Here is a 23,132-nt window from a genome sequence, read left to right on the forward strand (position 1 = left end):
ATTTAATTTACAGACCCCCCCTTGTGATGCGCAACCCTCCCTTTTTTTTTTTAGTATCCCTCCCCCCTCCCTCCAAGTCCCTTCACTTATTCTCCTTTTCCTTTTCCCTTTTCCTCTCCCCCCTTTTAATGAGGTGAGAGAAAATTCTCTGAAAAACAAATATGTTAATTATTTACTCTTTGAGCCTCTCCTGATGAGAGTAAGATTCACACAATGATTCTCCCCCTCACTAAGTTCCCTCAGATATGGTGTATTTTCTATGCCTCTTCCTGGGATGTAGTTTCCCTCTTTTTATCATTCCTTCCCCTTTTTCTGAAACGACCTCCTTCCCTTTACTACACCCCCATTTTTTTCTTTTATATCAGTAAAATCAAATTATCCTTGAGTACTTTTTATATAGCCCCAACAGAGTTACAGTTCTCAAGGGTTCTGTGTACCTTTTTCTGTTTCTCTTCAGTCTTGTGGATGTAGATCAAATTTTTTGTTTAAGTCTGGTTTTTTTGTCTTAGAAACATATAGAATTCCTCTATTTCATTGAATGACCATCTTCTTCCATGGAAAAAGATGCTAAACTTAGCTGGGTAGTTCATTCTTGGTTGCAGTCCTTGATCTTTTGCCTTACAGAATATCAGGTTCCAGGCCCTTCTATCTTTTAATGTGGAGGCAGCCAGATCTTGGGTGACCCTTATTGTGGCACCTTGGTATTTAAATTGTTTTTTTCTAGCTGTTTGCAGGATTTTCTCCTTTGTGTGGTAATTCTGCAGCTTAGCCACAATATTCTGTGGTGTTCTTTTTTTAGGGTCTATTTCAGAAGGAGTTCGATGAATTCTTTCCACATCTACTTTCCCTTCTGTTTCTATTATCTCTGGACAGTTCTCTTTGATAATTTCCTGTAAAATAGAATCTAGGCTCTTTTTTTGGTCATAGTTTTCTGGAAGTCCAATGATCCGCAGATTATCTCTCCTAGATCTATTTTCCAGGTCTATAGATTTTCCCAGTAAGTATTTGACATTGTTCTCCAGCTTCTCATTTTTTTTTTGTTTTGTTTGATTGATTCTTGGGTTCTCTTTGAATCATTCATTTCTATTTGTTCCATCCTGACTTTTAAGGAGTTATTTTCTTCTTTCACAGTTTTTAGTTCTTTTTGTAAATGCCCAATTTCGTTTTTAAATGAATTATTTTGCTCTATTGAATTTTTTTCCATTTCCCTAATTTTTTTTTGAGAATTATTTTCTTTTTCCAATTCAGAAATTCTATTTTCTTGAGACTTTTTTATCTTTTCCAATTCAGAAATCCTACTTTCCTGTGATTTTTTAACCTTTTCTAATTCACAAATTTTGTTTCCCTGCATCTCCTGTGAATTCTTTATTTTTTCCAACTCCAATTTCAGGACGTTGTTATTCTCTATCATAGCTTCCCTTTCCTTTCCCCATTTTTCTTCAAGCTCTCTTAACTTTTTAATAGTCTCTTCTAGGAGAGAGTTATGTGATGGGGGGCAGGAATCGTTCCCCTTTAGGTTGTTATCTGCTGACTTTTTGCTGTTAACTTCCTCGGGGTCGGATACCCACTCTTTCTCTGTGTAGAAGGAATCTATAGTTTTTCTGGCTTTTTTGTTCATATTTAAAAAATCTTTTGGGGTCTGTCCCTGGGGTAGGAAATTATTTATTTACTTCTTTACCAGCTTCCTCCCAGACCGGATGGATGCAGCGGCTCTTGTGCCTGAGCTAAGAGAGAGCTCTGGGAGAGAGTTCCCCACCCCCTCCCTGGAAGTGCCTCAGAGGTGACTAGCACTGCTGTGCCCTGAGGGCGCTGTGTTTTAGTGGCTTCCCTGAGGTTGAGATTGAACAGTAAATACAGCACAAAGCCTAGCCTATGCATCCCGGTGGGGCGTGGATGTCTGCAGCAGGTGATGTGGGAAAGCCCTGCGCTCAAACTGGAAGTGTCTGCCAGAAACCGTGGTCCCTAGTTCAAAGGTTCCGCTGCTCTGGGACTTCCTGGAGCTGAGTTCCACTCCCTCCAGCTAAGCTAGGCAATGTGTGTTGCCTTGGGCCGTATCCACCCACTTGTCAATCTCTTAACTATTCTCAGGTGGTAGCTGAGGCCATACCCCCTGGTGCTGAGATCTGCTGAGTCACCCCCAGGATCCTGGAAAATCTAATCTATCTGAGTTTTTAAAGTATTTTAGCTTTCTCTTCTGAACTGCTATATTATAAGCAGAGAAGAGCTAACAGCCTGTGCCAGATTCCTTTATCTCAGTGGCTTCTCTGATCCCAGAGCCCTTCCCAGCTCGATCGGCGCAGTATGCTAGCACCCAGCCGTCTGTGCTGGCCTCTCTTCTTCCTCCCCTGGGAACTGACCTTTTCTGTTGAAACTCCAGATTCTCTTCAGCTGGTAAGTCATGCTTCCAGTCCTTGTGGTATCTATCAGTCCAGGGCTATTTCTGAGGCTGATTTATCTAATTGGTTGTGAGGGAGTGAGGACGTTCACAGAGTCGTGTGTTTCTTCTCCGCCATCTTGGCTCCGCCCCCTCTAAACTACTTTTTCTAGCTTTAGGACCTGTAGTGGTTTTCAGAATAGCTTAGAGTTGGAGGAACCTGCAAAGACATCTATATTACATACTTTTTTATAGGCCACATGACTTCATTAGTGTTGGGAGTTTCCCAAAGGAATTAATTTTACCAGTACAAATCAACATCTTCTCCCTATCTTATATTGTTAGAGAGCTGCCTTTGAACACTAACATGTTAAGGAGCCACATCACTAGTAGGTTTCAGAAGTGAGACTTGAACTGCAACCCTCAAGTCAGCTCATTATCTACTATTCCAATATCTTCCAATCTCTTAATCTAAACACATGCTCATTTTTTTTTTTATTATTGCTGTTTTTTGTTTGTTTGTTTTGTTTTTTGTGGAGAAGCAAACGTTTGATAAATAGAGTTGTTTGGATTTGGGGTAAGAAGATCTCTGTTCAAATTCTCATTCTAAAGCTTTCTACCATTTTCCCCTCTTCAGTTCTCAATTTACTCTCTAGGAAATAAGGAGATATCCAAGGGTGTGAAATAAGTGAGCGTTCAGGTCCCTTCTAGTTCTAAATTCTGTGATCCTTTCTCTTATTCCTGAGTTACCCCTATCTGTTTTCATTCTCAGATTTCCTGTCCACAAGATACCATCTAGATTATTTGTTCAGTCATATCCAACCATTTGTAACCCCATTTGGGCTTTTCTTGGCAAAGATATTGGAATGATTCTCCATTTCCTTCTTTAGTTTATTTTACAGATGAGGAAACAAAGGCAAACAGGGCTAAGTGACTTACCCAGAGTCATACAGCTAGCAAGTGTCTCAGACCAGATTTGGACTCAGGAAGAGTTGTATGACCAGACCTGGTGCTTATTGTGTGTCATTTAGCTGCCATCATCTGGGTTAGGTTATAAAATACCAAAACATGAGGGTTCTTTGTTTCCCTTGCTCAATACCAAGCATTATATTAGGACAGTGGTGGTGATCCCTGGAGCTAGTACCAGTGTATGCTGATGAAACGCCTGAGTGTGTCCTGAGCCTGAGCTCAGAAAGCATACTTCCCAGTTCTCAAAAAAGTTACAAATCTTCGATAAAATGCTTATTTCTGGTTCTTCCTCACACTGGCCTTGTACCTTTCTGCTATTATGTTCCTTGCCAGTTTCAATTACTTTCATCTTTTTTTTTAATAATCAGCGGATTTGAATTTGCTGTTACTGTGAGAATAGAAAAAAAAAGACAGGTTCAAGTTTTTAACCTTCAAAAAGTTCAGGGGTTCATTTTAAATAAGTACAAAAATTCTCATTGCTCCCCCTCCCCTCCCCCTACCTTAGATTTGAAAAACTACTGAAAATCCTAGAAATTCCTTTTCTATACAGTCTTATGCTTTGAAGAAATGTGTGTGCTTGTTGGCTTCCAGGCCCAGAATAGTTAGTGAAACAGAATTGAGAAAAAGTTTTCATCTCATCCCAATCCAAGTTGGACCCATTGTTCACTTCTTGCTATTTAAATCCATCTGTTCTCCACTGTGCTCATATAATGCCAGTCTTGCCAGGACGTACTGTCCCTGTTTCATTGAAATTAGTTTCCTAGAATAGCTATCCTAAATGATTACCAAAGACAGAAATGGCTGTGTCACAACAGCTCCAGTGACTTCAGGATCCAAACATCTACAAACAATCCTGATGTTCAAGGACATCTCCTGGTCAAGAATTGCCTTCCTACTATTCTTAATGCTCAAGGTCTACCTACTGCCTGGGACCCTCATCAATGACCTTCTAATTCAGCTCCTATCTGGAGCCAGAGATCCAAGAAGCTGGCAGGCTATAGGCAGACAGGCAGACACTGCTCAGGTAGTGAAAAATGCATTTCAAGACTTAATTATACCACAGGTATATAAATTACAGAAACATGTTAATGCTCCCATGATTAAAATTATAGAGCACCTAATTGAAAAAGCATAAACCGAATTGAAGAATTCCTAATTATAGTTTGCTTTGAGGTGTTAATTTCCTCCCTAACAGATGCATAATTTCTTGGAACCCTGCAAAAAGGGGGCCACTGCGTCAGCATGTGGGTTGTGGAAGGATAGGGAGGATTGTCACCAGCATGCTCTGAAAATAGACATTGAAGTTGCACGGGATCCTAGAGTAAGTTCTTACCCCAAGGACCCAGGTAGTTTTAGGGAAAAGAAGCCATATTGAGCATTTCAGATCCAAGAGAGATAGTACCTGGTAGGGAGATTCAGTAAGATACTACTAAGCAATGAGAGAACAAGAAAAGATTAGAAGGGGAAGAAATTTGAACAATTTAAAAATATTATACTTCTAGATGTTGTATACAGTTATGGCAGAGCTTTTGATTACACTGAGAAGCAACCTCACCTAATGGACAGAGAGGCAATTCAAGGTTCAAGTCCTATCTCCTAACATCTACTGGCTATATGAACCTGAGCAATTCTCTCAAACAAGATAACACAGAGAAGGTGTCAATCTGCAGTGGAAAATAAATTTCCTCACTTGGAGTATTCAATAGCAACCACCAGTAGCAGGGGGAAGAAGGAGGAGAGGGAGAAAGAGAAGGAGAGGCAGAGAGATAGAAACTAAAAGAAAAAAGAGAGAAACCTAGTTAGAAAGATGGACAGAGGAAACCAGAGAGATCAAGACAGACAGACAGACAGAGAGACAAAGACAGAGACAGAAACAGAGACAAAGTCAATGATATAGATAGATGTAAAGAAAGAGATAGAAAGGAAGAGATTCATATATCGTAGAAAAAGGGCTAGGAAGAGGGAAGAGGTAGTCTCAGCAGAGGTTGTTACAGGAGTATCCTGGTCAATTCTGGATATCACATGTTAGGAAGAAGATTAACAAGGTGTACCCCAGTCCTAGAAGGGTAAGAACAATGGTAATAGGATTAGGCACAGAGAGCTAAGATTAGGAGTTTTGAGGATGTGTGTGTGTGTGTGTGTGTGTGTGTGTGTGTGTGTGTGTGTGTTCACATAGAAGCAGAAGATAGAGAGCCAAGGATGTAATATTGACTTTGGATAATTTGAAAGGTTGTCATGGGAAAGAGACATTTGACCCCCTGAGGGCAAAACTAGGAGTAATGAGTGGAAGTTTAAGAAAGGCTGATTTCACATGGATGTGAGGAAAAAACGTCTTAGTATTTAGAACCAGAGTGGTAACTTGGATGGGACAATCAGGATTTTGCTGCAGGGCACTGACTTTAGAATGTGCCAAATTTAGAGAATGCTGACAGAATTTGCAGACAGCAACATAGAGGGAATGGAACTTAGAACCTAGTTAGCAATAATTAGTCCAAATAAAACATTGGTGAGGGGGAAGAAGAAGGAGAATGTTCCTTCCCTGCCATCCCCTCCAAGGCCCTCCATCTGTAACTGCTTTAAGCTGGTAAGGAGGTGAAAGGGGGACTAAACAAAATTCTCTGTTTGAAATTTAAAATTTTTCCTGCATTTCCAGGAAGGCTCATTTGATTTAAATGGAAGGAAAAGCTTCCTAACAGAACTGGAGCTATATCCAGGATTTTGCCCAGCTATGATCTGATCCAGCTATACTGGTCAGCCATTCTTCAAATGCTCTCTCACAGCCACCTTTTAGCTTTCCTGGCTCTTTTTAGAATTCTACTCAAATCTGACATTATGCATAAGGCCCTTTTCAGTCCCACTAGCAATTAATGATTCCCCATTTCAGATTACCTTGGTTGATACTTCATATGTATGTAATAAATTGCTAGATATCTTGCCCCAATAGACTATTCAGGGCCTCAAGACCATTGAGTGGTTTTGCTTTTGCATTTGCCGTGGTGCTTAGAAAATGCTAGCTATCTTCCCTTCCTTGTCTCAATCTCTGCTACCTGAGGGAGAATTTCATTCTGCTTACCCCAGGTCTGATTTGTGGTACTTGTCTTAAACACAAAAAGGCCTAGAGCTGTCCAGTACTGAAATGAGATACCTTGCAAGTGAGTGAGTTTTTCATCAAGAGGAGGTTGGCTAGCTAACATGTTATGCATGTAGTACAAAGGATATCTGTTGACATTTATGAATTACTTTAAGGATTGCAAGGGGAGGGGCAGCTAGATGGCCCAGTGGATAGAGCACCAGCCCTGAAGTTAGGAGGACCTGAAATCAAATCTGGCCTTAGATACTTAACACTTCCTAGCTGTGTGACTTGGGCAAGTCACTTAACCCTAATTGCCTCAGCAAAAATAAATAAATAAATAAATAAATAAAAATAAAAAAATAAGGATTGCAAGGCCTTCTTCCATTCAGGTATGGATCAGACTAGACAAGCTCTGTGGTTCCTTTTAGTATTTAGATTCTATGATTCTGTGATTAAAGATAGAAGAGAGTTAGAAAGATTAGGTTGGAGGGAGAAGAGTGAAGAGTTATGCAGAAAGTAATGGGTGTTTAGCAGGACAGAATCAACAAAGTGAAGCTCAAACCTCTCAATTGCAGTGTTGGACTACTTTACACATGGGGCATAGATAGCAATTAAATCAGTCTGAAGATCCAAAACTATAGGTACTAGCTGGATAGTGGATTTGGTAACAGAGAACTTTGACCCCAATCCTAATTTTCCATTAAAGCTTGTGTAGTCTTGTGTTCCTCCATTTCCTAAAGTGAGAGACTAGACTAGCTAACCACTAAGATCCCTTTTAGTTCTAAATCTATCCTTCTCTGATCTACAAAATATGAACTAGAGCTAACATTTATAGAGAATTTTAAAATGTGCAAAGCACTTAACATATATCCTATCATCAACAACACTTATAAGTGAGGAAATTAAGACTGCCAGCATCACATAGCTAGTAAATGTCCAATAAGATAAGAGATCATGGGAAGAGAATAGTAACTCCAGTACTAGTATAGGTAGGTTCAGAACCAGTGGGGATACTCAAGGAACCAGATTAGGCAAATGATATAGAGAGTAGAATTGTTTTAAATTTTCCTAATTTGCTTCATGAGAAGAATCATTTTCTACCTGCCTTGTTTTTGAATACCATTACTTCTTCATTGCTGTTTTGCTGAATCCATTCTGGACAGTGTAGTCTGACATGCTTCTTTTATTTTTATTTTTTTTATTTTATTTTATTATTTTTTTATATAACATTATCCCTTGTATTTATTTTTCCAAATTTTCCCCTCTCTCCCTCTACTCCCTCCCCTAGATGATAGGCAATCCCATACATTTTACATGTGTTACAGTATAACCTAGATACAATATATGTGTGTAAATCCAATTTTCTTGTTGCACGTTAAGTATTAGATTCTGAAGGTATAAGTAACCTGGGTAGATAGACAGTAGTGCTAACAATTTACATTCACTTCCCAGTGTTCCTTCTCTGGGTGTAGTTGTTTCTGTCCATAATTGACCAACTGGAAGTGAGCTGGATCTTCTTTCTGTTGAAGATATCCACTTCCATCAGAATACATCTTCATACAGCATTGAAGTGTACAGCGATCTTCTGGTTCTGTTCATTTCACTCAGCATCAGTTCATGACATCCTTCTTTTAAAGATGAAGGAAGAGAGAGGTTCAAAATGGGAAATGACTTCATACGTGTAGCTTTTTAGTGACAAAGCTAAGATCAGTACCTATTTCTTCTAACTTTAATTCCTCAATTTGTCACTTTTCCCCTAATTTAGGTATGTTCACATTGCATTCATAGCTTGCATTTAATTGGATGTCCATGGAATCATGGATGTCTACTTGTTAGGTATTTAGAGGTTAACCCTACTGTCATAAGTAAAAAACAAGTACTTATATAAGTATATGGAAAATAAGTAAAAAGTGAACAAATACAAAGAAATTGAAATAGTTTGATAGATATGTTGGATTTGGAGTCAGAAAGATGTGAGTTCAGATGCAGCTTAGTGCACTTTTTAGATGTTACTTAATTACTAGAATTATCCCTCAGTATCCTTAACTGTAAAATAGAGATAATAATAGCCCCTGCCTCACAGTATCATTGTTAGGATAAAATGAGATAGCATCTGTAAGGCATGCAGTAAATGTCAAAACTCTAGCTATGTAAGGAAGTTGAATGGCAAGATAATTCAGGGCCTGGCCCAGTCAAGAGGACCTGAGTTCAAATCTAGCCTCAGACACAATACTTCCTAACTATGTGACTCTGGGTAAGTCACTTAACTCTGTTTGCCTCAGTTTTCTCATCTGTAAAATGAGCTGGAGAAGGAAATGGCAAACCACTCCAGTATCTCTGCCAAGAAAACCCCCAAAGTGGTCATGAAGTGTTGAACACAACTGAAAATGACTGAAGGATAGTGGTAAGAAGGGAGCACTGGCAGTTGAGGACATCAGGAAAGGCTTCATTCAGAAGATGGTGCTCGAACTATATCTTTAAGGGAAAACTATTTTGAGTGATTTTTAAAAAGAGAATGCATTCTGGGAATGAGGTGATGGCAGTGCAAAGTTCTGGAGATGAAGGACCCCAGAGAAGGCCAGTATTGCTGGATTGCAGAGGGAGCAAGGGAGAAAGGGTGATGTTCAATGAAGACGGAAAGATAGTTGAGGCCAGATTATGTGGAGATTTAAAATCTAAACTGAGAAGTTTTTATTTGATCCTATTGATGAGATCCTGGGTCACAAGGTGGGGTTGGTAGAAAAAGCCTGAAGTACTGCTAAAATTACTCTCTGAGTCAAGCAGGGTAGGACACTGATGGGGATCAGTTTAACCTTGTGTATCTATACCTTGCTGTATCTAGTCAGAAATTCAAATTATATCAAAACCCTGAGGTTAAATTTCCTCTATAAATCTGTCTATGGCTCAAGCCATTTTTGTTGAGCCCATCACAGCATTCTACTTCATGGTGTTTTTCTCCTCACCCTTCCATTATGCTTCATGGTTTCTTTCCTCTCATTCTTCTCCTCTCTCCATGCCTCATGGTGTCTTTCTCCTTGTTATAACTAACTCTTTTAGGGTGCTAAACTTCTCTACTGATTTCGCTTGCCAGCTAAGGGCATACTTCTACCTCATGGGATATTCCCTTTCTACTGGTAAATTGTGAGTTGGGAACTTGTCTTTTCCATTTTTGATTGCTATATTCTCTCCCAACTCTGTTTCATATGTACTGTTTCTGGTGTCTATTGTGTCTTGTTTTGTCTGTATTATCTTCTCCTGAATAAACCTGCCTTTTGCCAAAGAGATTGCCATTTTTAATTCTTCACATGAAGAACCTCAACATTTGGTACTGAACCTCAATCTCATCATTTGGTATCAAAATTGCTCTCCTAAATCACATCACTGTGGGCAATAATAGGAAGTCACTGCTGTTGTTAGAGTAGGGTTAGTCACATGGTTGGCTTTGCACTGAAGGAAAACTTCTCAAAAAATGTGTGTTGTGTGTAACAATGTGTAGGATGAACTGGAGTGTGAAGAGACTTGAGAGAGATGAATTAAGCTGTTGAGTAATCTAAGCAGGAAGTGATAAAAGTCTGAACTAAGGAGGTGGCTTTGTGGAGAGAAGGACTTTGGTGGGAGAAAGATCTTAAAGAGAAACAGAAAGGTTTGGTAACTGACAATGAATAAAATAAGGAAAAGTGAAGAATCCAGAAAAATCCCAAGGTTGCAAATCTGGGAACCCTGCTCCCTCCTGCCCTGCTCATTTTACAGATACATGAGAAGTAAAATGAGTTATTCACTCCTCTACAATGATAGAGACAGGATTCTCACAAAAGTCCTAGGATTCCTAATATCCACCCTTCTTTCCAGTGAATTAAACTAAAGATAAAAGGAATCTAATTCAATATTGTTGTTTTACATATAAGGAAACTAAGGCCCAATGTGGATAAATGACTTGGTTAAGGTCACAAAGGCAGTAAATGACTCAAATTAAGACCCTGTGGCAATAAGTTCAGTACTTCTAGTCCTGTACCATGCTGCCTCCTAATAGAAAATAAAAGATCTAAGGATAGAAATGCCTTCATTTTTGTCTTGTATTCCCAGGTCCTAGCACAGAGCCTGGTTAATTATTGTTCAGGTGCGAATGACTCTTCCTGACACCATGGTCCATACTGTCTATGGGGTTTTCTTGGCAAGAAACTGGAGTGCCATTTTCTTCTCCAGTGGATTAAGGCAGAGATTAAGTGATTTGCCCAGGGTTTCACAGCTAGTGTCTGAGGTGGTATTTGAATTCAGATCTTTCTTATTCTAGGCCTAGTGTCATTGAGCCATCTAGCTTCTTCTCACCTGATTAACAACTGATGTTTAATAAATGCTTGGTGAATTGAATTGAATTTGAATTAATTCTGTCTCTCAGGTACTCCCAGCTCTTAGTCACATTACTACTAGGGCTTCTCTAGATGAGAACCTTTAAGCATTCAGAGAAGGCTTTTGTAGTAGCCAATAGGTATGGGCTCAATTCATCTGCCCACTCAAATCAAAGTTTCTGTGCAACCATCTAAGAAACATTTTATTTGGGAGAAATGAGAAGAAAACAGCTTTCCACATTACATTATTCCTTAACTTCTTGTTTTCTATAACCTAAATACAATTCAAAACAAAACCTATTTAAGCTACAACTGATGCAGCATTGTCCCCTCCTTCTGGTAGTCAGGAAAAAACATCCCTGAATCATTAGCCTTGAGAAGAACCATTAGAAAAGCATTCCTACCCCAGGGCTCAGTGTGAATAATTTGTGCCAGACTCTGGGTATCTTCTCAAATAGCATTGTTAATACACCTTGTCTTTGTGTGAGTGAGCTTTGGCTGGCACTGTTCTTTTATTCATGATTTCCCTGGGTAACATAACCATTAAGAGCTCACAAATTATTTGCAACAAGTCTTTCCCTTCCAATTCTACTGTTTAGGGCAAGAAGGGATGTCTTTCCCAAAGCCAGTGGGATATGCCTCTGTGATGATTTCAAAGACCTTGTTTTTGAAGAATGTATCTGACTATAGTTAATTATTACATGAAGGAATACATGGGAGAAAGACTATCTCCACCCACCACAAAATTACTGCTTTCAAGAGTGTCTTGGGAGGTTGCAAGTAATGCTAGGGAACTTGTTTTTGGCTTCCAATGAGAGCTAAGCTTCTTTAGCTTCTGAAAAGTTGGCCAAAGACAGAGCTTTTCTTGTGTAGCAGTCATAGGCTGATAGGACATCTCTATTTCAAGCTTCTCAAAGGGGCCTTTGTCCATGGTCCTCCTACTACCATGAAAGCGATTAGCCCAAGGACAGAGAGAACCCCTGGGAATATGTGGTTAAATTTTAAGGGGCAGAATAAGAAATATTTTAAGTAATCCATAAAAAATCATTTAACTATTTGGATCAATACCCTGTTTTGCAAATAAGGAAACTGTGTCCAAGGTCTCATAGCTTTTAAGTGACAGAAGGGAGCCTGGAACTCAGATCTTCAGACATCCATGTGAGAACTTTAATGGGTCCTTTCCTTGAAACAATGCTATTGGATGATCAAAGTAATCTCCCTTCTCAGAGGTTTACTTGAAATTACTGTGGAGTAGAAACTGACCTGGCTTCACAGAAGGGGTCTTATTATGAAAAGCCAAGAGGAAAATTAATTTTTATGTGTGATCATTTTAGTCATTTTTTTAAAGATTTGAATAAAAGAAAAAGAAAGAAAATGAAAAGAAAATGTATGCTTCAGGCTATATCCAAGAAATATCAATTCTTTCCCTTGAGGTGGGTACTATATTTTATCATTAATCCTTTGAGATTGTCTTACTGAGAATTAGCTAAATCATTCACCATTCTTCATTATATAATATTGCTGTTTCTGTGTACATTGTTCTCCTGGTTCTACTTATTTCACTCTGCTTAAGTTCATGTACATCTTTCTAGGTTTTTCTAAAAATCATTCTTTTTGTCATTTCTTATAGCACAATAATTTGCCATCACAATCATATACCATGGCTTGTTTAGTCATTCCCCAGTTGATGGGCATCCCTTCAATTTCCAGTTATTATCCAGCAATCACAAAAATAACTGCTATAAATATTTTAGTACAAGCATTTATTAAGTACTTCCTATGTATGCCAGGCTCTATACTAAGTCTGGGGGATACAAAGAACAGCAAATGAGTAGTCCCTACTCTCAAGGAGATCAATGGGAGAACGTGATTTCTATCATCCCTTTTCTTCCATGTTGTCTCCTTCATTAGGTTCCCCCTAAAATAAGGGGTAAGAATAGAGATGGATGGACATCTGTGCCACTCCCTGTTAGAAGGAAGTAAATCCTATCGATTATTGTTCAGTCATGTCTGACTTGTTGCAATCCCATGGATCCACTTAGGGATAGCCACAAGAATGAAACAAAGAGACAAGATAGTCAAGTGAAAATTGTAAGAGTTGGGTCTAAAGGAAAGAGCTCTTTGAAGATGGTGTTGAGTGTTTTCTTTTAAATAAAAGTGCCATTTTTTTCTGCTCTTTGGTTGTAATTTCAGAATTCCTTGACTTTCCTGTTGCTCATTGAGCCAGTGTGTAGATTGGTTTGTGAAACTGAGTAGGCTTCTAGGACATACATCTTGATTCTCCTAAATTTTTTATTAAAACAAAAACATGACTTCTACTGTTGGGTCCAGCTCTTATCCAATCTTTCTCTTGGGGTGGTGGTATTTAGAAAGAGTAAACTCAGATGGTATGTTTTATAAGTAAGTGGACTTTGTATTTTTAGAAATTTTGATTTATGGTATATGTAGTAAATTCAATTTTAATTTTTTTTGAAAATTCCCTAATTCTCCCTTCAAAACTCCATCAAATTAGAATCAGTTCTCTCTCCCTCATTTGATCTCATGGCATGTTATTTTCCTCTCATATACTTATATTCAAACTGGCATCATATTTATCCTGTTTGTATGTCTTACTTCCTTTACGAGATTTAAGCTCCATAAGTTTAGTGATAGTGCCTGATTTATCTCTGTCTTCCCTATCACACACTATAGAGCTTACATGTAGTCAATGAATGAATTACTGAGTGTATAAATACTAGTATATAGAAAGGAAGGAAGGAAGGAAGGAAGGAAGGAAGGAAGGAAGGAAGGAAGGAAGGAAGGAAGGAAGGAAGGAAGGAAGGAAGGAAGGAAGGAAGGAAGGAAGGAAGGAAGGAGTGGGAGGAGGAAGAAAGAAGTGGGAGAAGGAGGAAGAAAGAAAGGGAATAATGGAGGGAGAGAGGAAAAAAGAAACAAAAAAAGAAAGGAAGGAAGGGAGAAAGGAAGGAAAGGAGAGATGGAGGGAGAAAGGGAGGAAGGAAGGAATTCTTTCTGAATTGTTTTCTCACTCTCAATAGAAGCATCATATTTGTTTTCTTTATCAGTTTGCCTCACCTTTGAGTTGGATTCTAAGTATCCCCTACTATGGAAAGGTCAGCAACTACCTGACCCCATTGCTGGAAGTTATAAGAGTGGCCATTCATTACTCTCTCTCTTTTCCTCATTTCTTTCTTTTTTTTTCCCTGAGGCAGTTGGGATTAAGTGACTTGCCCAGGGTCACACAGCTACAAAATCTTAAGTGTCTAAGATCAAATTTGAACTCAGGTCCTCCTGACTTGAGGGTTAGTGCTCTATCCACTTTACCACCTAGATGCTCTTTTTCCCTCATTTCATATACTTAATTTTCATTTTCAAATTTGAGTTTTGTTATATTTTATTCAGTTTGCTATATTGTCTTTCACTGGAGACTGTCTCTTGAAGACTCCTAAGAAAAGGTCACCAACGATCATCAAACCAAGGTTGTATTTTTGCATTTATAGTCAAGAATATGACTATACGTCTTTAAGGTACTCTCAATATTGTTACTATTTTGAATTCTAGATTTTCCATGATACTAGATCACATACTTGATGGTAGTTATAGTTATTTGCTTTTTACAGTCTGTGTAACAAAAACAACAATAATTTGTCAGCCAAATATGACTGACAGGTAATGTTTGCAAAGTGTTTTACTTTCTATTTGAAACTCATAACAAACAGCTCTGTAGGATAGGTATCATTATTCCCATTTTATAGATGAGGTAAAGGAGGATTGAGAGATTAAATAACATACCAAGTTCCAAGTTTAGTACATTATCTGCCTGCCACATGGCTTCTGTGTCTGTGTTTCACAAAATAAATCCATGATTGATTATAAGAAAAATTTTTAAGAAAGGAATCCTGGCTCACCTTTGATTTCTAAAATGGAAAACAAGATTTATGTACTCTAGGAACATATAACACACACAGACACAATACACATATATACAAATAAATTGTGTTTAAAATATTTGAATATTTGCCAAGAAAAGTCTCAGTGTAGTAGAAATAACATGCATAAAAGTCAAGATACTAGGTTAGTCTCAGCTCTGCTACCTCCTAGCTCTGTGGTTTTAGGTAAGTCATTTCTCTCTCTTTCTTAATAAAAAAGAAGGGGTTAGGCTTAGTGGTTTCTAATATACTATGAATCAAAAAACGGTTAAATAGACGGGCAACCCTTTGATATGCTAAAAGCTTAAAGCAAGGCTGATGACCGTTCCTGAAGACAAAAAAATATTTCAGAAAAGGGAAATATATGAGTAAACAGAATCTGTTATAGGATATTTTAAAATACTCTCTTATTTTGCTGTCAGAATGTTTTCCCTGAAAACTACCATTCCCTTTGCAAATTTTTTCTGAAGAGTTTATTGCAAGCTCTTCTTTTGAATCATAGAAATAGTTTTATTTATGTATGATTTTATCTTTACCTGTAAACTTAAATAAAGCATCTTCTTCTACACTTGTATTTGCAGCACAATGCATAGGAAACTAAGAATGACATGAGAAGAAAAAAAAATACTATTTTCTTTCTTTTAAAAAAATGTACATACTCTAAAAAGAGAATGGCTTACTTTCCTTACAACAACCATAGGCCATAGTCTCCATGAAAGGCAGATAATCAAAAACAAATTCTTGAGACAAAGTCCTAGAAAACTAGTGTGTGACAGGAAAGAGACCCTTGAGGTTCTCTGAATAGTCTGGCCTCAAGGACTCTGAGTGAAAAACAAAGTCAGGATTTGAACTCAGGTTTCTATACTCCCATCCCAGCACTCTCCAGTGTCCTGTCCTCCACATTAGGTTATATATTTTGCTCTGACTTTTTAAAAATAATGTTACATACATGCCTCAGGAGGGACAAACTGAGAAGTAGTGAGCCTCAGGCAATGTCTGGGCTCTCTAAGAGTTAGATGTTAGAAGTTAGAATCTTACTTAACCCGTTGATTTCATTTCTATAGGAGCTGCGTTGAGGAGAGGGGAGAAGAAGGCAACATTAATGCAGCCATCTTTTGGGCACAAGATAGGTTTTGTTATTTTGTGTAATTTCTAATGAGGCTGGAAATAAAATTTTGGAACTTTCACAAATAGAAAAGGAGAAAAGATTCTCCCTCTGTTCTTCTCCAAGCCCCAGTACTTTTTGTCTATTTCAGAACAAATAGTTCTTTGGCCAAAATATAGGAACCACTATGGAAAGAGATTAAAAGGAAGCAAGAGGCAGTTACTGCCTTGAAGCCTATCTCATTTTCCTGTGCCTTTTGCCCTTCCTTTATGCAAGCCACTAATCCTCCACAAACCGAATCTTTTCTTTGCTTTTCTGCCTTTTTCAGTCCTTCTGCAAGTGTAGAGGGATTAGCTGGGATAGGTGCTGCAGAGTGCTTGAGTCTCTTAAGAAGAGAATTTTGTCAAAATAAAAAAATAAAAAATAAAAAGTCCAACTAATTAAGTTAACTTTTCTCTGTCCCATCTGTTTATTATTATATCCCTAAGAGGAATGTCAGCTCCTTGAAGATGGGGACTGTTTAATTTTTGTCTTTGAATTCCCAGGGCCTAACATGGTGACTTGCTCACAGTAGGTGCTCAATACATGTGTATTGAATTGAAACCTGCATCTTTCTAGCTGGCACAGTGGATAAAGCACTAGGTCTACCAGGAGCCAGAAAGACCTGAGTCCTAAGTCAGTCTCAAATATTGATAAGATATGTAACGCTGTTTTACTTTTAAAAGTGATAAGATCAGGGTAGCAATTCCTAGTTCAAATAAACACGTGACAAATTCATAGTGGCCATTCTCTTTGCCAAAAGATAGGTTTATTATATAGGGGATAGGTTTATTTGCAGACAGAATGAAGAGGTAAAATAGGCACTAGGAATGAAATAAGAGTTTAGAAAGCATATAGTTAGCAAGGAAAAGACAAGTTCCCCAGGGGAACTCACAGTTAACCAGAAGAAAGGAAATACTCCATGAAGTGGGAGAAAGCCATTGATTGGCAGCCTAAATTCATAGAGAAGTTTAGCAGCCTAACCAAAGACAGCTATAGTAAAGAGAAAGACCCATTAAAGGGAAAGCACTATGAAGGAGAAAGAGAGAGTACTTCATTGTGGGCTTAGTCCTTGAAAGGGCTTAGCAAAAACCTTCATCATGAGCAGACCTTTTATTGGAAGAAAAACAACTTTGGGTGTTTGTCAGGACATGACCAAGAAAGAAGTTGATAGCTCACAGGAAGAGATAAAGGAGGAGCTAGGTGGAATGCACCTGGCAAATCAGGTCCCAGACCTGTCTAAAGATTTACTAATCAATATCTCAAAGATTGTTTAAAGATGCCCAGAAGTTTGAGGAATAGACAGTGAAGAAAGTCTCTATACAAATCACTCTGTGCAAACAAGGTAATCTGGAACTTGGTTATTCCTGATAATAGCCAAATGGACTTCTTCCTAACTAGAGAAGACAGTAAAATCAAAGTCCACAACTGTATGTCTGTAAGGAGGAAAAAATATAGGGAAAGCTGTCTAGGTTTTCAATTTTCAAAGGCAATTTTGTTTGGAATGAAAATTCAGGATGTGTCTCCTTTCCCTCTCCTGCCATCTCCCACCTCAAGCCCACCCCCAGTAACTAGTACACGCCTATTATTTTTTGAAAATATTTTCTATCTTTCAACCTAGGCTATGGCCCCTTAAGGAAAGGAAGTAGAGAAATGAGCAGTTTGCTCCTAATGCTTTCACAGAAGCTGCATTATTCAGCATGAGAGCATCTACTGTGTATAATGTATTCAGCATAATCTCCCAGTTGTATCAAAATCTGATAAAACAGAATCTCAGGGCATAGAAGTACAGGATAAAGTAGGGGTTCTCAACATCAGGGGGTCCGTGAATCTGGATGGGAAAAATTGGCATTTTTATTTTCACTAAACTCTCAGGTGAAATTTAGTATTTCTTTAAATCAAACCTCTCAGCCTCAATTTCATTATCTGTAAGAAGGGGTTAAAAATAACACCTACCTCATAGAGTTGTTAGAAGAATCGAATGAGATAACATGTACGAAGTGTTTTGCAAAACCCTGAATTGCTATGGAAATACTATCATTGTGAGAAAGGCTCCTTGCCTTTCAGACTACCAAACAGATCCATGATAATAAAAGTTTAAGAACCCCTGGACTGGGGGAAAAAGTAGGGTCACACTAAGTACTTAGAAGATATTAAGAAGACTCAAAGCTTTGATTTGCATGTCTGGATAATGAGAGCAATAGACTCTGTGTTGGATGAGGTCCCTTCAGCTTGAACATTCTGTGATGCTCTGTGACATCCCAGGACAGATGCATTTTTTCACTAAATTCACTTCCTCTAGAAATTGAGGTCCCCAAAAGTCAAGCTAGTAAGTTACATAGATAAGGATCAGATCATTATGGATTTAGAACTAGTAGGGACTATATAGGTCACCTAGGTAGCTAAATGGCACCATAGTGTGCATAGAGTTCTAACCCTGAGGTCAGGAAGATGTATCTTCAACCTCAGACATTGATTAGCTGTGTGATCCTGAACAAGTCACTTAACCCTTTTTGCCTCAGTTTCCTCATATGTAAAATGAACTTGGGAAGAAATTAGCCAATCACTTCAATATCATTGCCAAGAAAACCCCAAATGGGATCACGAAAAGTTGGATAGGACTAAAATGACTAAATATATATTAAATAATAATATATTTATATATAAATAATATATAATACTAAATATATATATAATATATATATAAATATACATATATATACATATATATATGTATGTACATATATGTATATACACACACACACACACACACACACATAAATTCCTATTCTCCAGGACTGGGTGGGGAACAAAGGATGTACGTATGTATCTGTTTAATCTATCTTTATATCTCTATCTCTATACATATCTATATCTATATATCTATATCTACATATCCCTCTCTACCTATAGATATAGATCTATATCTAATAGCTATAGATATAGATATTTATCTCCTTCTGGGAAAATACAGAGCTACTGTAGCAGAGCTGGGCTTAGGTGATTAGCCCTTTATCTTATACAGGAACTCTCCTCCAGAAAAGTTCTGGTGGCTACGTGTTCATTTTTCTCCCTTTTTCCTGTAGTTGTCTGGTATAACTGGTTCTTCCTTTGCTCATCTTCTTCCTCCTTCCTTTTCCAGTGTCTATCAGCTGGTCGTCAAGGAGGAGAGACTTCAGAAGGCCAGGAGGGCTGCAGACATCATTGAGTGCTTCTCAGTGCCTGTGAGCTACAAGAATGCGTCTAGCCTGGATTCTCTACACTACTTTGCAGCTGAATTGAAACCTGTTAACCTGCCAGTTACACAGCCATTCACAGTAGGGGACAATAAAACTTACAATGGCTATTGGAATGCTCCTCTTTCACCCTTGAAGAGTTACAGCATCTACTTCCAGGCTTTGAGCAAAGCCAATGGAGTGAGTATGGGAAAGGAGAGACCAACCTTTCCAGTCTTTTCCATTTTCATATGCATTAAGCTGATTGTTGGTCCCAGAAAGGCCAAGGAAAGAGGGCTCCTCTTCCTCAGTGGCCCCTTCCCTCAGTCTCAGAATTGCCCCCACACTTTCAGTGAAATGGAAACAAGGCATCTGAGTGGACCCCAGCCATGGCGTCAGTATTCCCAGAATGACAGAATTGGGTTTCCAGAGTGGCTGCTTTGCAGATGTGTAAGAAGCATAAAGTCCCTTGTCTTATTCCTTGTTTCATCAGAGTCCATTGTGAATTCCTTATGACAAAGAAGTCATTAATAGATCAAGATAGCAAGAACTATGTTCTTCCACGGATCCAGAACACAACTTCTCTCTAACTTTCAGTTTTAGAAGTGGCCTGATACTCAGAACAGTTTTGACTTTCTGATGGTCACATAATTAGTAACTCTCAAAATATTTGAGTCTGCCTAATTCTGATTACAAGTCCAAAGCTCTTAATCCATGCTTATATAGGCAATATGTAGGGAATTCAGGTAGAAGAAATATTAAATAAATGAAATCAACAATTCAAGGACCCATATTTCTATCTACATGAGCATTCTGACTCACATCATAAGCATCTATGCCCTATTAGATGATCTTTATTGATCCATTGTGGCTTTTACCTCAAAAATGAGAACCTGGCTTCAAGTCCTCCCCACTACCCTGACCATTACTGTCATTCTATACATGTAGTCTTGGGCAAATCACTTAACTTCCCTCCCTCCCTCAAGATGGATTGGACTAAATGGTTTCTGGGATTTTTTTCCATCACTAGGAGGTTTTTTTAATAGTTTTTTTTTTATTTACAAGATATATGCATGGGTAATTTTTCAGCATTGACAATTGCAAAACCTTTTGTTCCAACTTTTCCCCTCCTTCTCCCCCACCCCTTCCCCCAGAGGGCAGGATGACCAATACATGTTAAATATGTTAAAGTATAAGTTAAATATAATATATGTATACGTGTCCATACAGTTATTTTGCTGTAAAAAAAGAAGTGGACTTTGAAATAGTGTACAATTAACCTATGAAGGAAATAAAAAATGCAGGTGGACAAAAATAGAGGGATTGGGTAGTGGTTCATAGTCATCTCCCCGAGTTCTTTCCCTGGGTGTGGTTGGTTCAGTTCATTACTGCTCTATTGGAACTGATTTGTTTCATCTCATTGTTGAAGAGGGCCACATGCATCAGAATTGATCATTACATAGTATTGTTGTTGAAGTATATAATGATCTCCTGGTTCTGCTCATTTCACTCAGCATCAGTTCATGTAAGTCTCTCCAGACCTTTCTGAAATCATCCTGTTGGTCATTTCTTACAGAACAATAATAACATTCATATACCACAATTTATTCAGCCATTCTCCAATTGAGGGGCATACACTCTGTTTCCAGCTAGGAGGTTTTAATAAATGCTAGTTGATTGAATAGTTTTTTTGTTGTTCATTTGTTTCAGTTGTATCCAAATCTTCATGACCCCATTTGGGGTTTTCTTGGCAAAATTATTTCGGTGGTTTGCCATTTCCTTTTCCAGATCATTTTACAAATGAGAAAACTGAAAAAACAGAATTATGTAACTTACTCAGGACTCCATAACTATTAAGTCCCTAAAGCCAGATTTGTACTCGGATCTTCATAGAGAGAGCTTTTATTAAGCACTTACTACGTGCTAAATACTGAAGCAAAAATATATTTCCTGCTCTCAAGGAGCTCACATGCTGAAGAGGAGAAACTAGATGTACAGGGAAACTGAAAAGAAGGTTGGGAGTACCACTTAGGGCTGGGACGTGACATGGAGCATAATAAGACAAAATTGCATGCATCAGAACAGAGTGATCTGGGGAGAATTTAGATGATTCATGAGGAAGAGGTGGAGGTCATGGCCCAAGTAGAGAAAATATGGCATAGGGCAGACAAGGTGATTTCGTATTAACTTCTATAGCCTTGTGGGCAACCTGATGACATGTCTCTGGGAAGATAAATGATTAGTATACATTGGTTCTTTTTAACTGGCCAGTATTTGTCTCATTTACACTGAAGGGCTTCAGTTCAGGAAAGGATGCACTCATGTTTAAGTCTCAAACTGGTCTATCATTGTCTTAGCTCTGATAATTATTGTTCATTTAAATAAAACTCTTCCTGGATGGAATCTGCCTACCAGTCAAGTTACCATAAAGTGTGCTTCTACCTTGCTTTCCGTCTTGTCATTGTCTCTCCTGTGGGGAGGAACTAGATTAGGTATCTACTCCAAATAGGTTATAACCAGCATAAAGCACAGAAATACCAACACCTCCCCTGCTCTGTTGATTTGTCTGGTTAATGAATCTTAAGATTTTCATTCTCTTAGAGGCAAAAAACAAGTTTTTAAAGCTTCATTCCCTTCTGAGAACTTGGGAGTCCAAAATGACTTCTTCCCAATGCTTGCATCTAGAGACCCAGTGATCTTGGTTTGTTCCTGAATGGGGCTTTGGATAGAGTTCACTAAAGCATGCAGCCTCAGAGTGCAATTAGACATGGTTTCTATTCTCCTCTTCATAGAATGAGCTCTGCTGAGTCTACTGTTCTTCTCTTTTACCATTAGCCACCATTGTTAAGTTGAAAAGAGCATAATTAACAGTTGGATATAAAACAAGTGTGGCAAATTAATATAAAATTGGAACCAGAGATACCTCTTGTTGGCCAATGCTATTTTCTTCTCTGTTGTATGTGGAGAAAATACTTAGGATCATAGATTTGTAGTTAGAAGGGGCTCTGTAGGCAATAGCATCACAACATTTCAGACAAACAAGGGTCTTCAAACACCATCAAGTTCCAACCCAAACATGATAAAGGTCCCTCTCTGTACTACACTCAATCAGTAATCATCTGGACTTTGATTAAAGAGAAAGATACCACGAGGATGGACCCATCACCTCCAGAGGTGTCTCATTTCACTTTGAAAGGGTCCTGATTACTATGAAATTTGTCAGTACGTCAAGCCAGAATTTATCTCTTTTCTCATCACCTCCTTTCCCACACTTTACTACACATCCTATCTGGCCTTCTTGCTATGAGCTACTCTTGATATTTTATCATTCATATCCATTTCTTTGTACAAGGTGCCCACTATGCTTGTTGGAGTACATGCTTATATCCACCTCTTAGAATACTTAGGTTTCATCAGAAATCACCAGCATGAGCTCATTTATTATCTGTTCAGCTGTTAGGCTACCTTTCTTTATTCCCTCCAAAAAAATTACCTTATATTTATACATGTACATTTTGTATATATTTATATGAGGATATATTATCCCTACCTCCAATCCAAATAGGGTGTAAATTCTTTGAAGGTATGGACCATTTCATTTTTCTCTTTTTATTATTAATACCTAGCAAAGATGATGCACTAAATGAATGCTTTAATAGCTGCTTGCAACTGATACAAGCCTAGTTGCTAGGCTCTCTGAGAGCAAATCATAATATAGCTAATTTCTCTTCCTGGTGACAGTTCTTTCTTTTCTTGCTTGAGGACAGTTGTCATGTATCCCCCGAACTTTTCCAAAGGCTAAACATCCCCAGTTCCATCCCAGATCCTTGTAGGACATGGACTCCTTGTCTTTTATCACTCTGCTCATCTTCTTTTGGATGTTTTTGGCTTATCAAGGATAAACAAGAGCTGCCTTGCTTATCAATGACTTTATTTTATTTATTTATTAAGTCTTTCTTTCTTTTTACTTTAATTTTATTTATTTTTATTATTTATTAATGGCTAGATCATATGACCTAGTCTCACTTTATAGATAAGGAAACTAAAGCAAGAAGGGGTTAAGTATTTTACCCAGGTCACAAGGG

General features: G+C 38.2%; 1 protein-coding gene across 10 annotated transcripts in view; it reads left to right on the forward strand.

Moving 5' to 3' along the window:
• The window catches only part of PTPRT (protein tyrosine phosphatase receptor type T), a 1,285,960-nt gene that overhangs the window by 1,054,965 nt on the left and 207,863 nt on the right, over window positions 1–23,132 (forward strand). For all 10 annotated transcript variants that reach the window (XM_074292616.1, XM_074292619.1, XM_074292617.1 and 7 more), the window contains one exon: window positions 18,975–19,248. In XM_074292616.1, the coding sequence (XP_074148717.1) occupies window positions 18,975–19,248 (274 nt within the window). The remainder of the gene's footprint in view (window positions 1–18,974; window positions 19,249–23,132) is intronic.

Source organism: Sminthopsis crassicaudata, chromosome 2, assembly GCF_048593235.1.
Source record: "Sminthopsis crassicaudata isolate SCR6 chromosome 2, ASM4859323v1, whole genome shotgun sequence".
Lineage (NCBI taxonomy): Eukaryota > Metazoa > Chordata > Mammalia > Dasyuromorphia > Dasyuridae > Sminthopsis > Sminthopsis crassicaudata.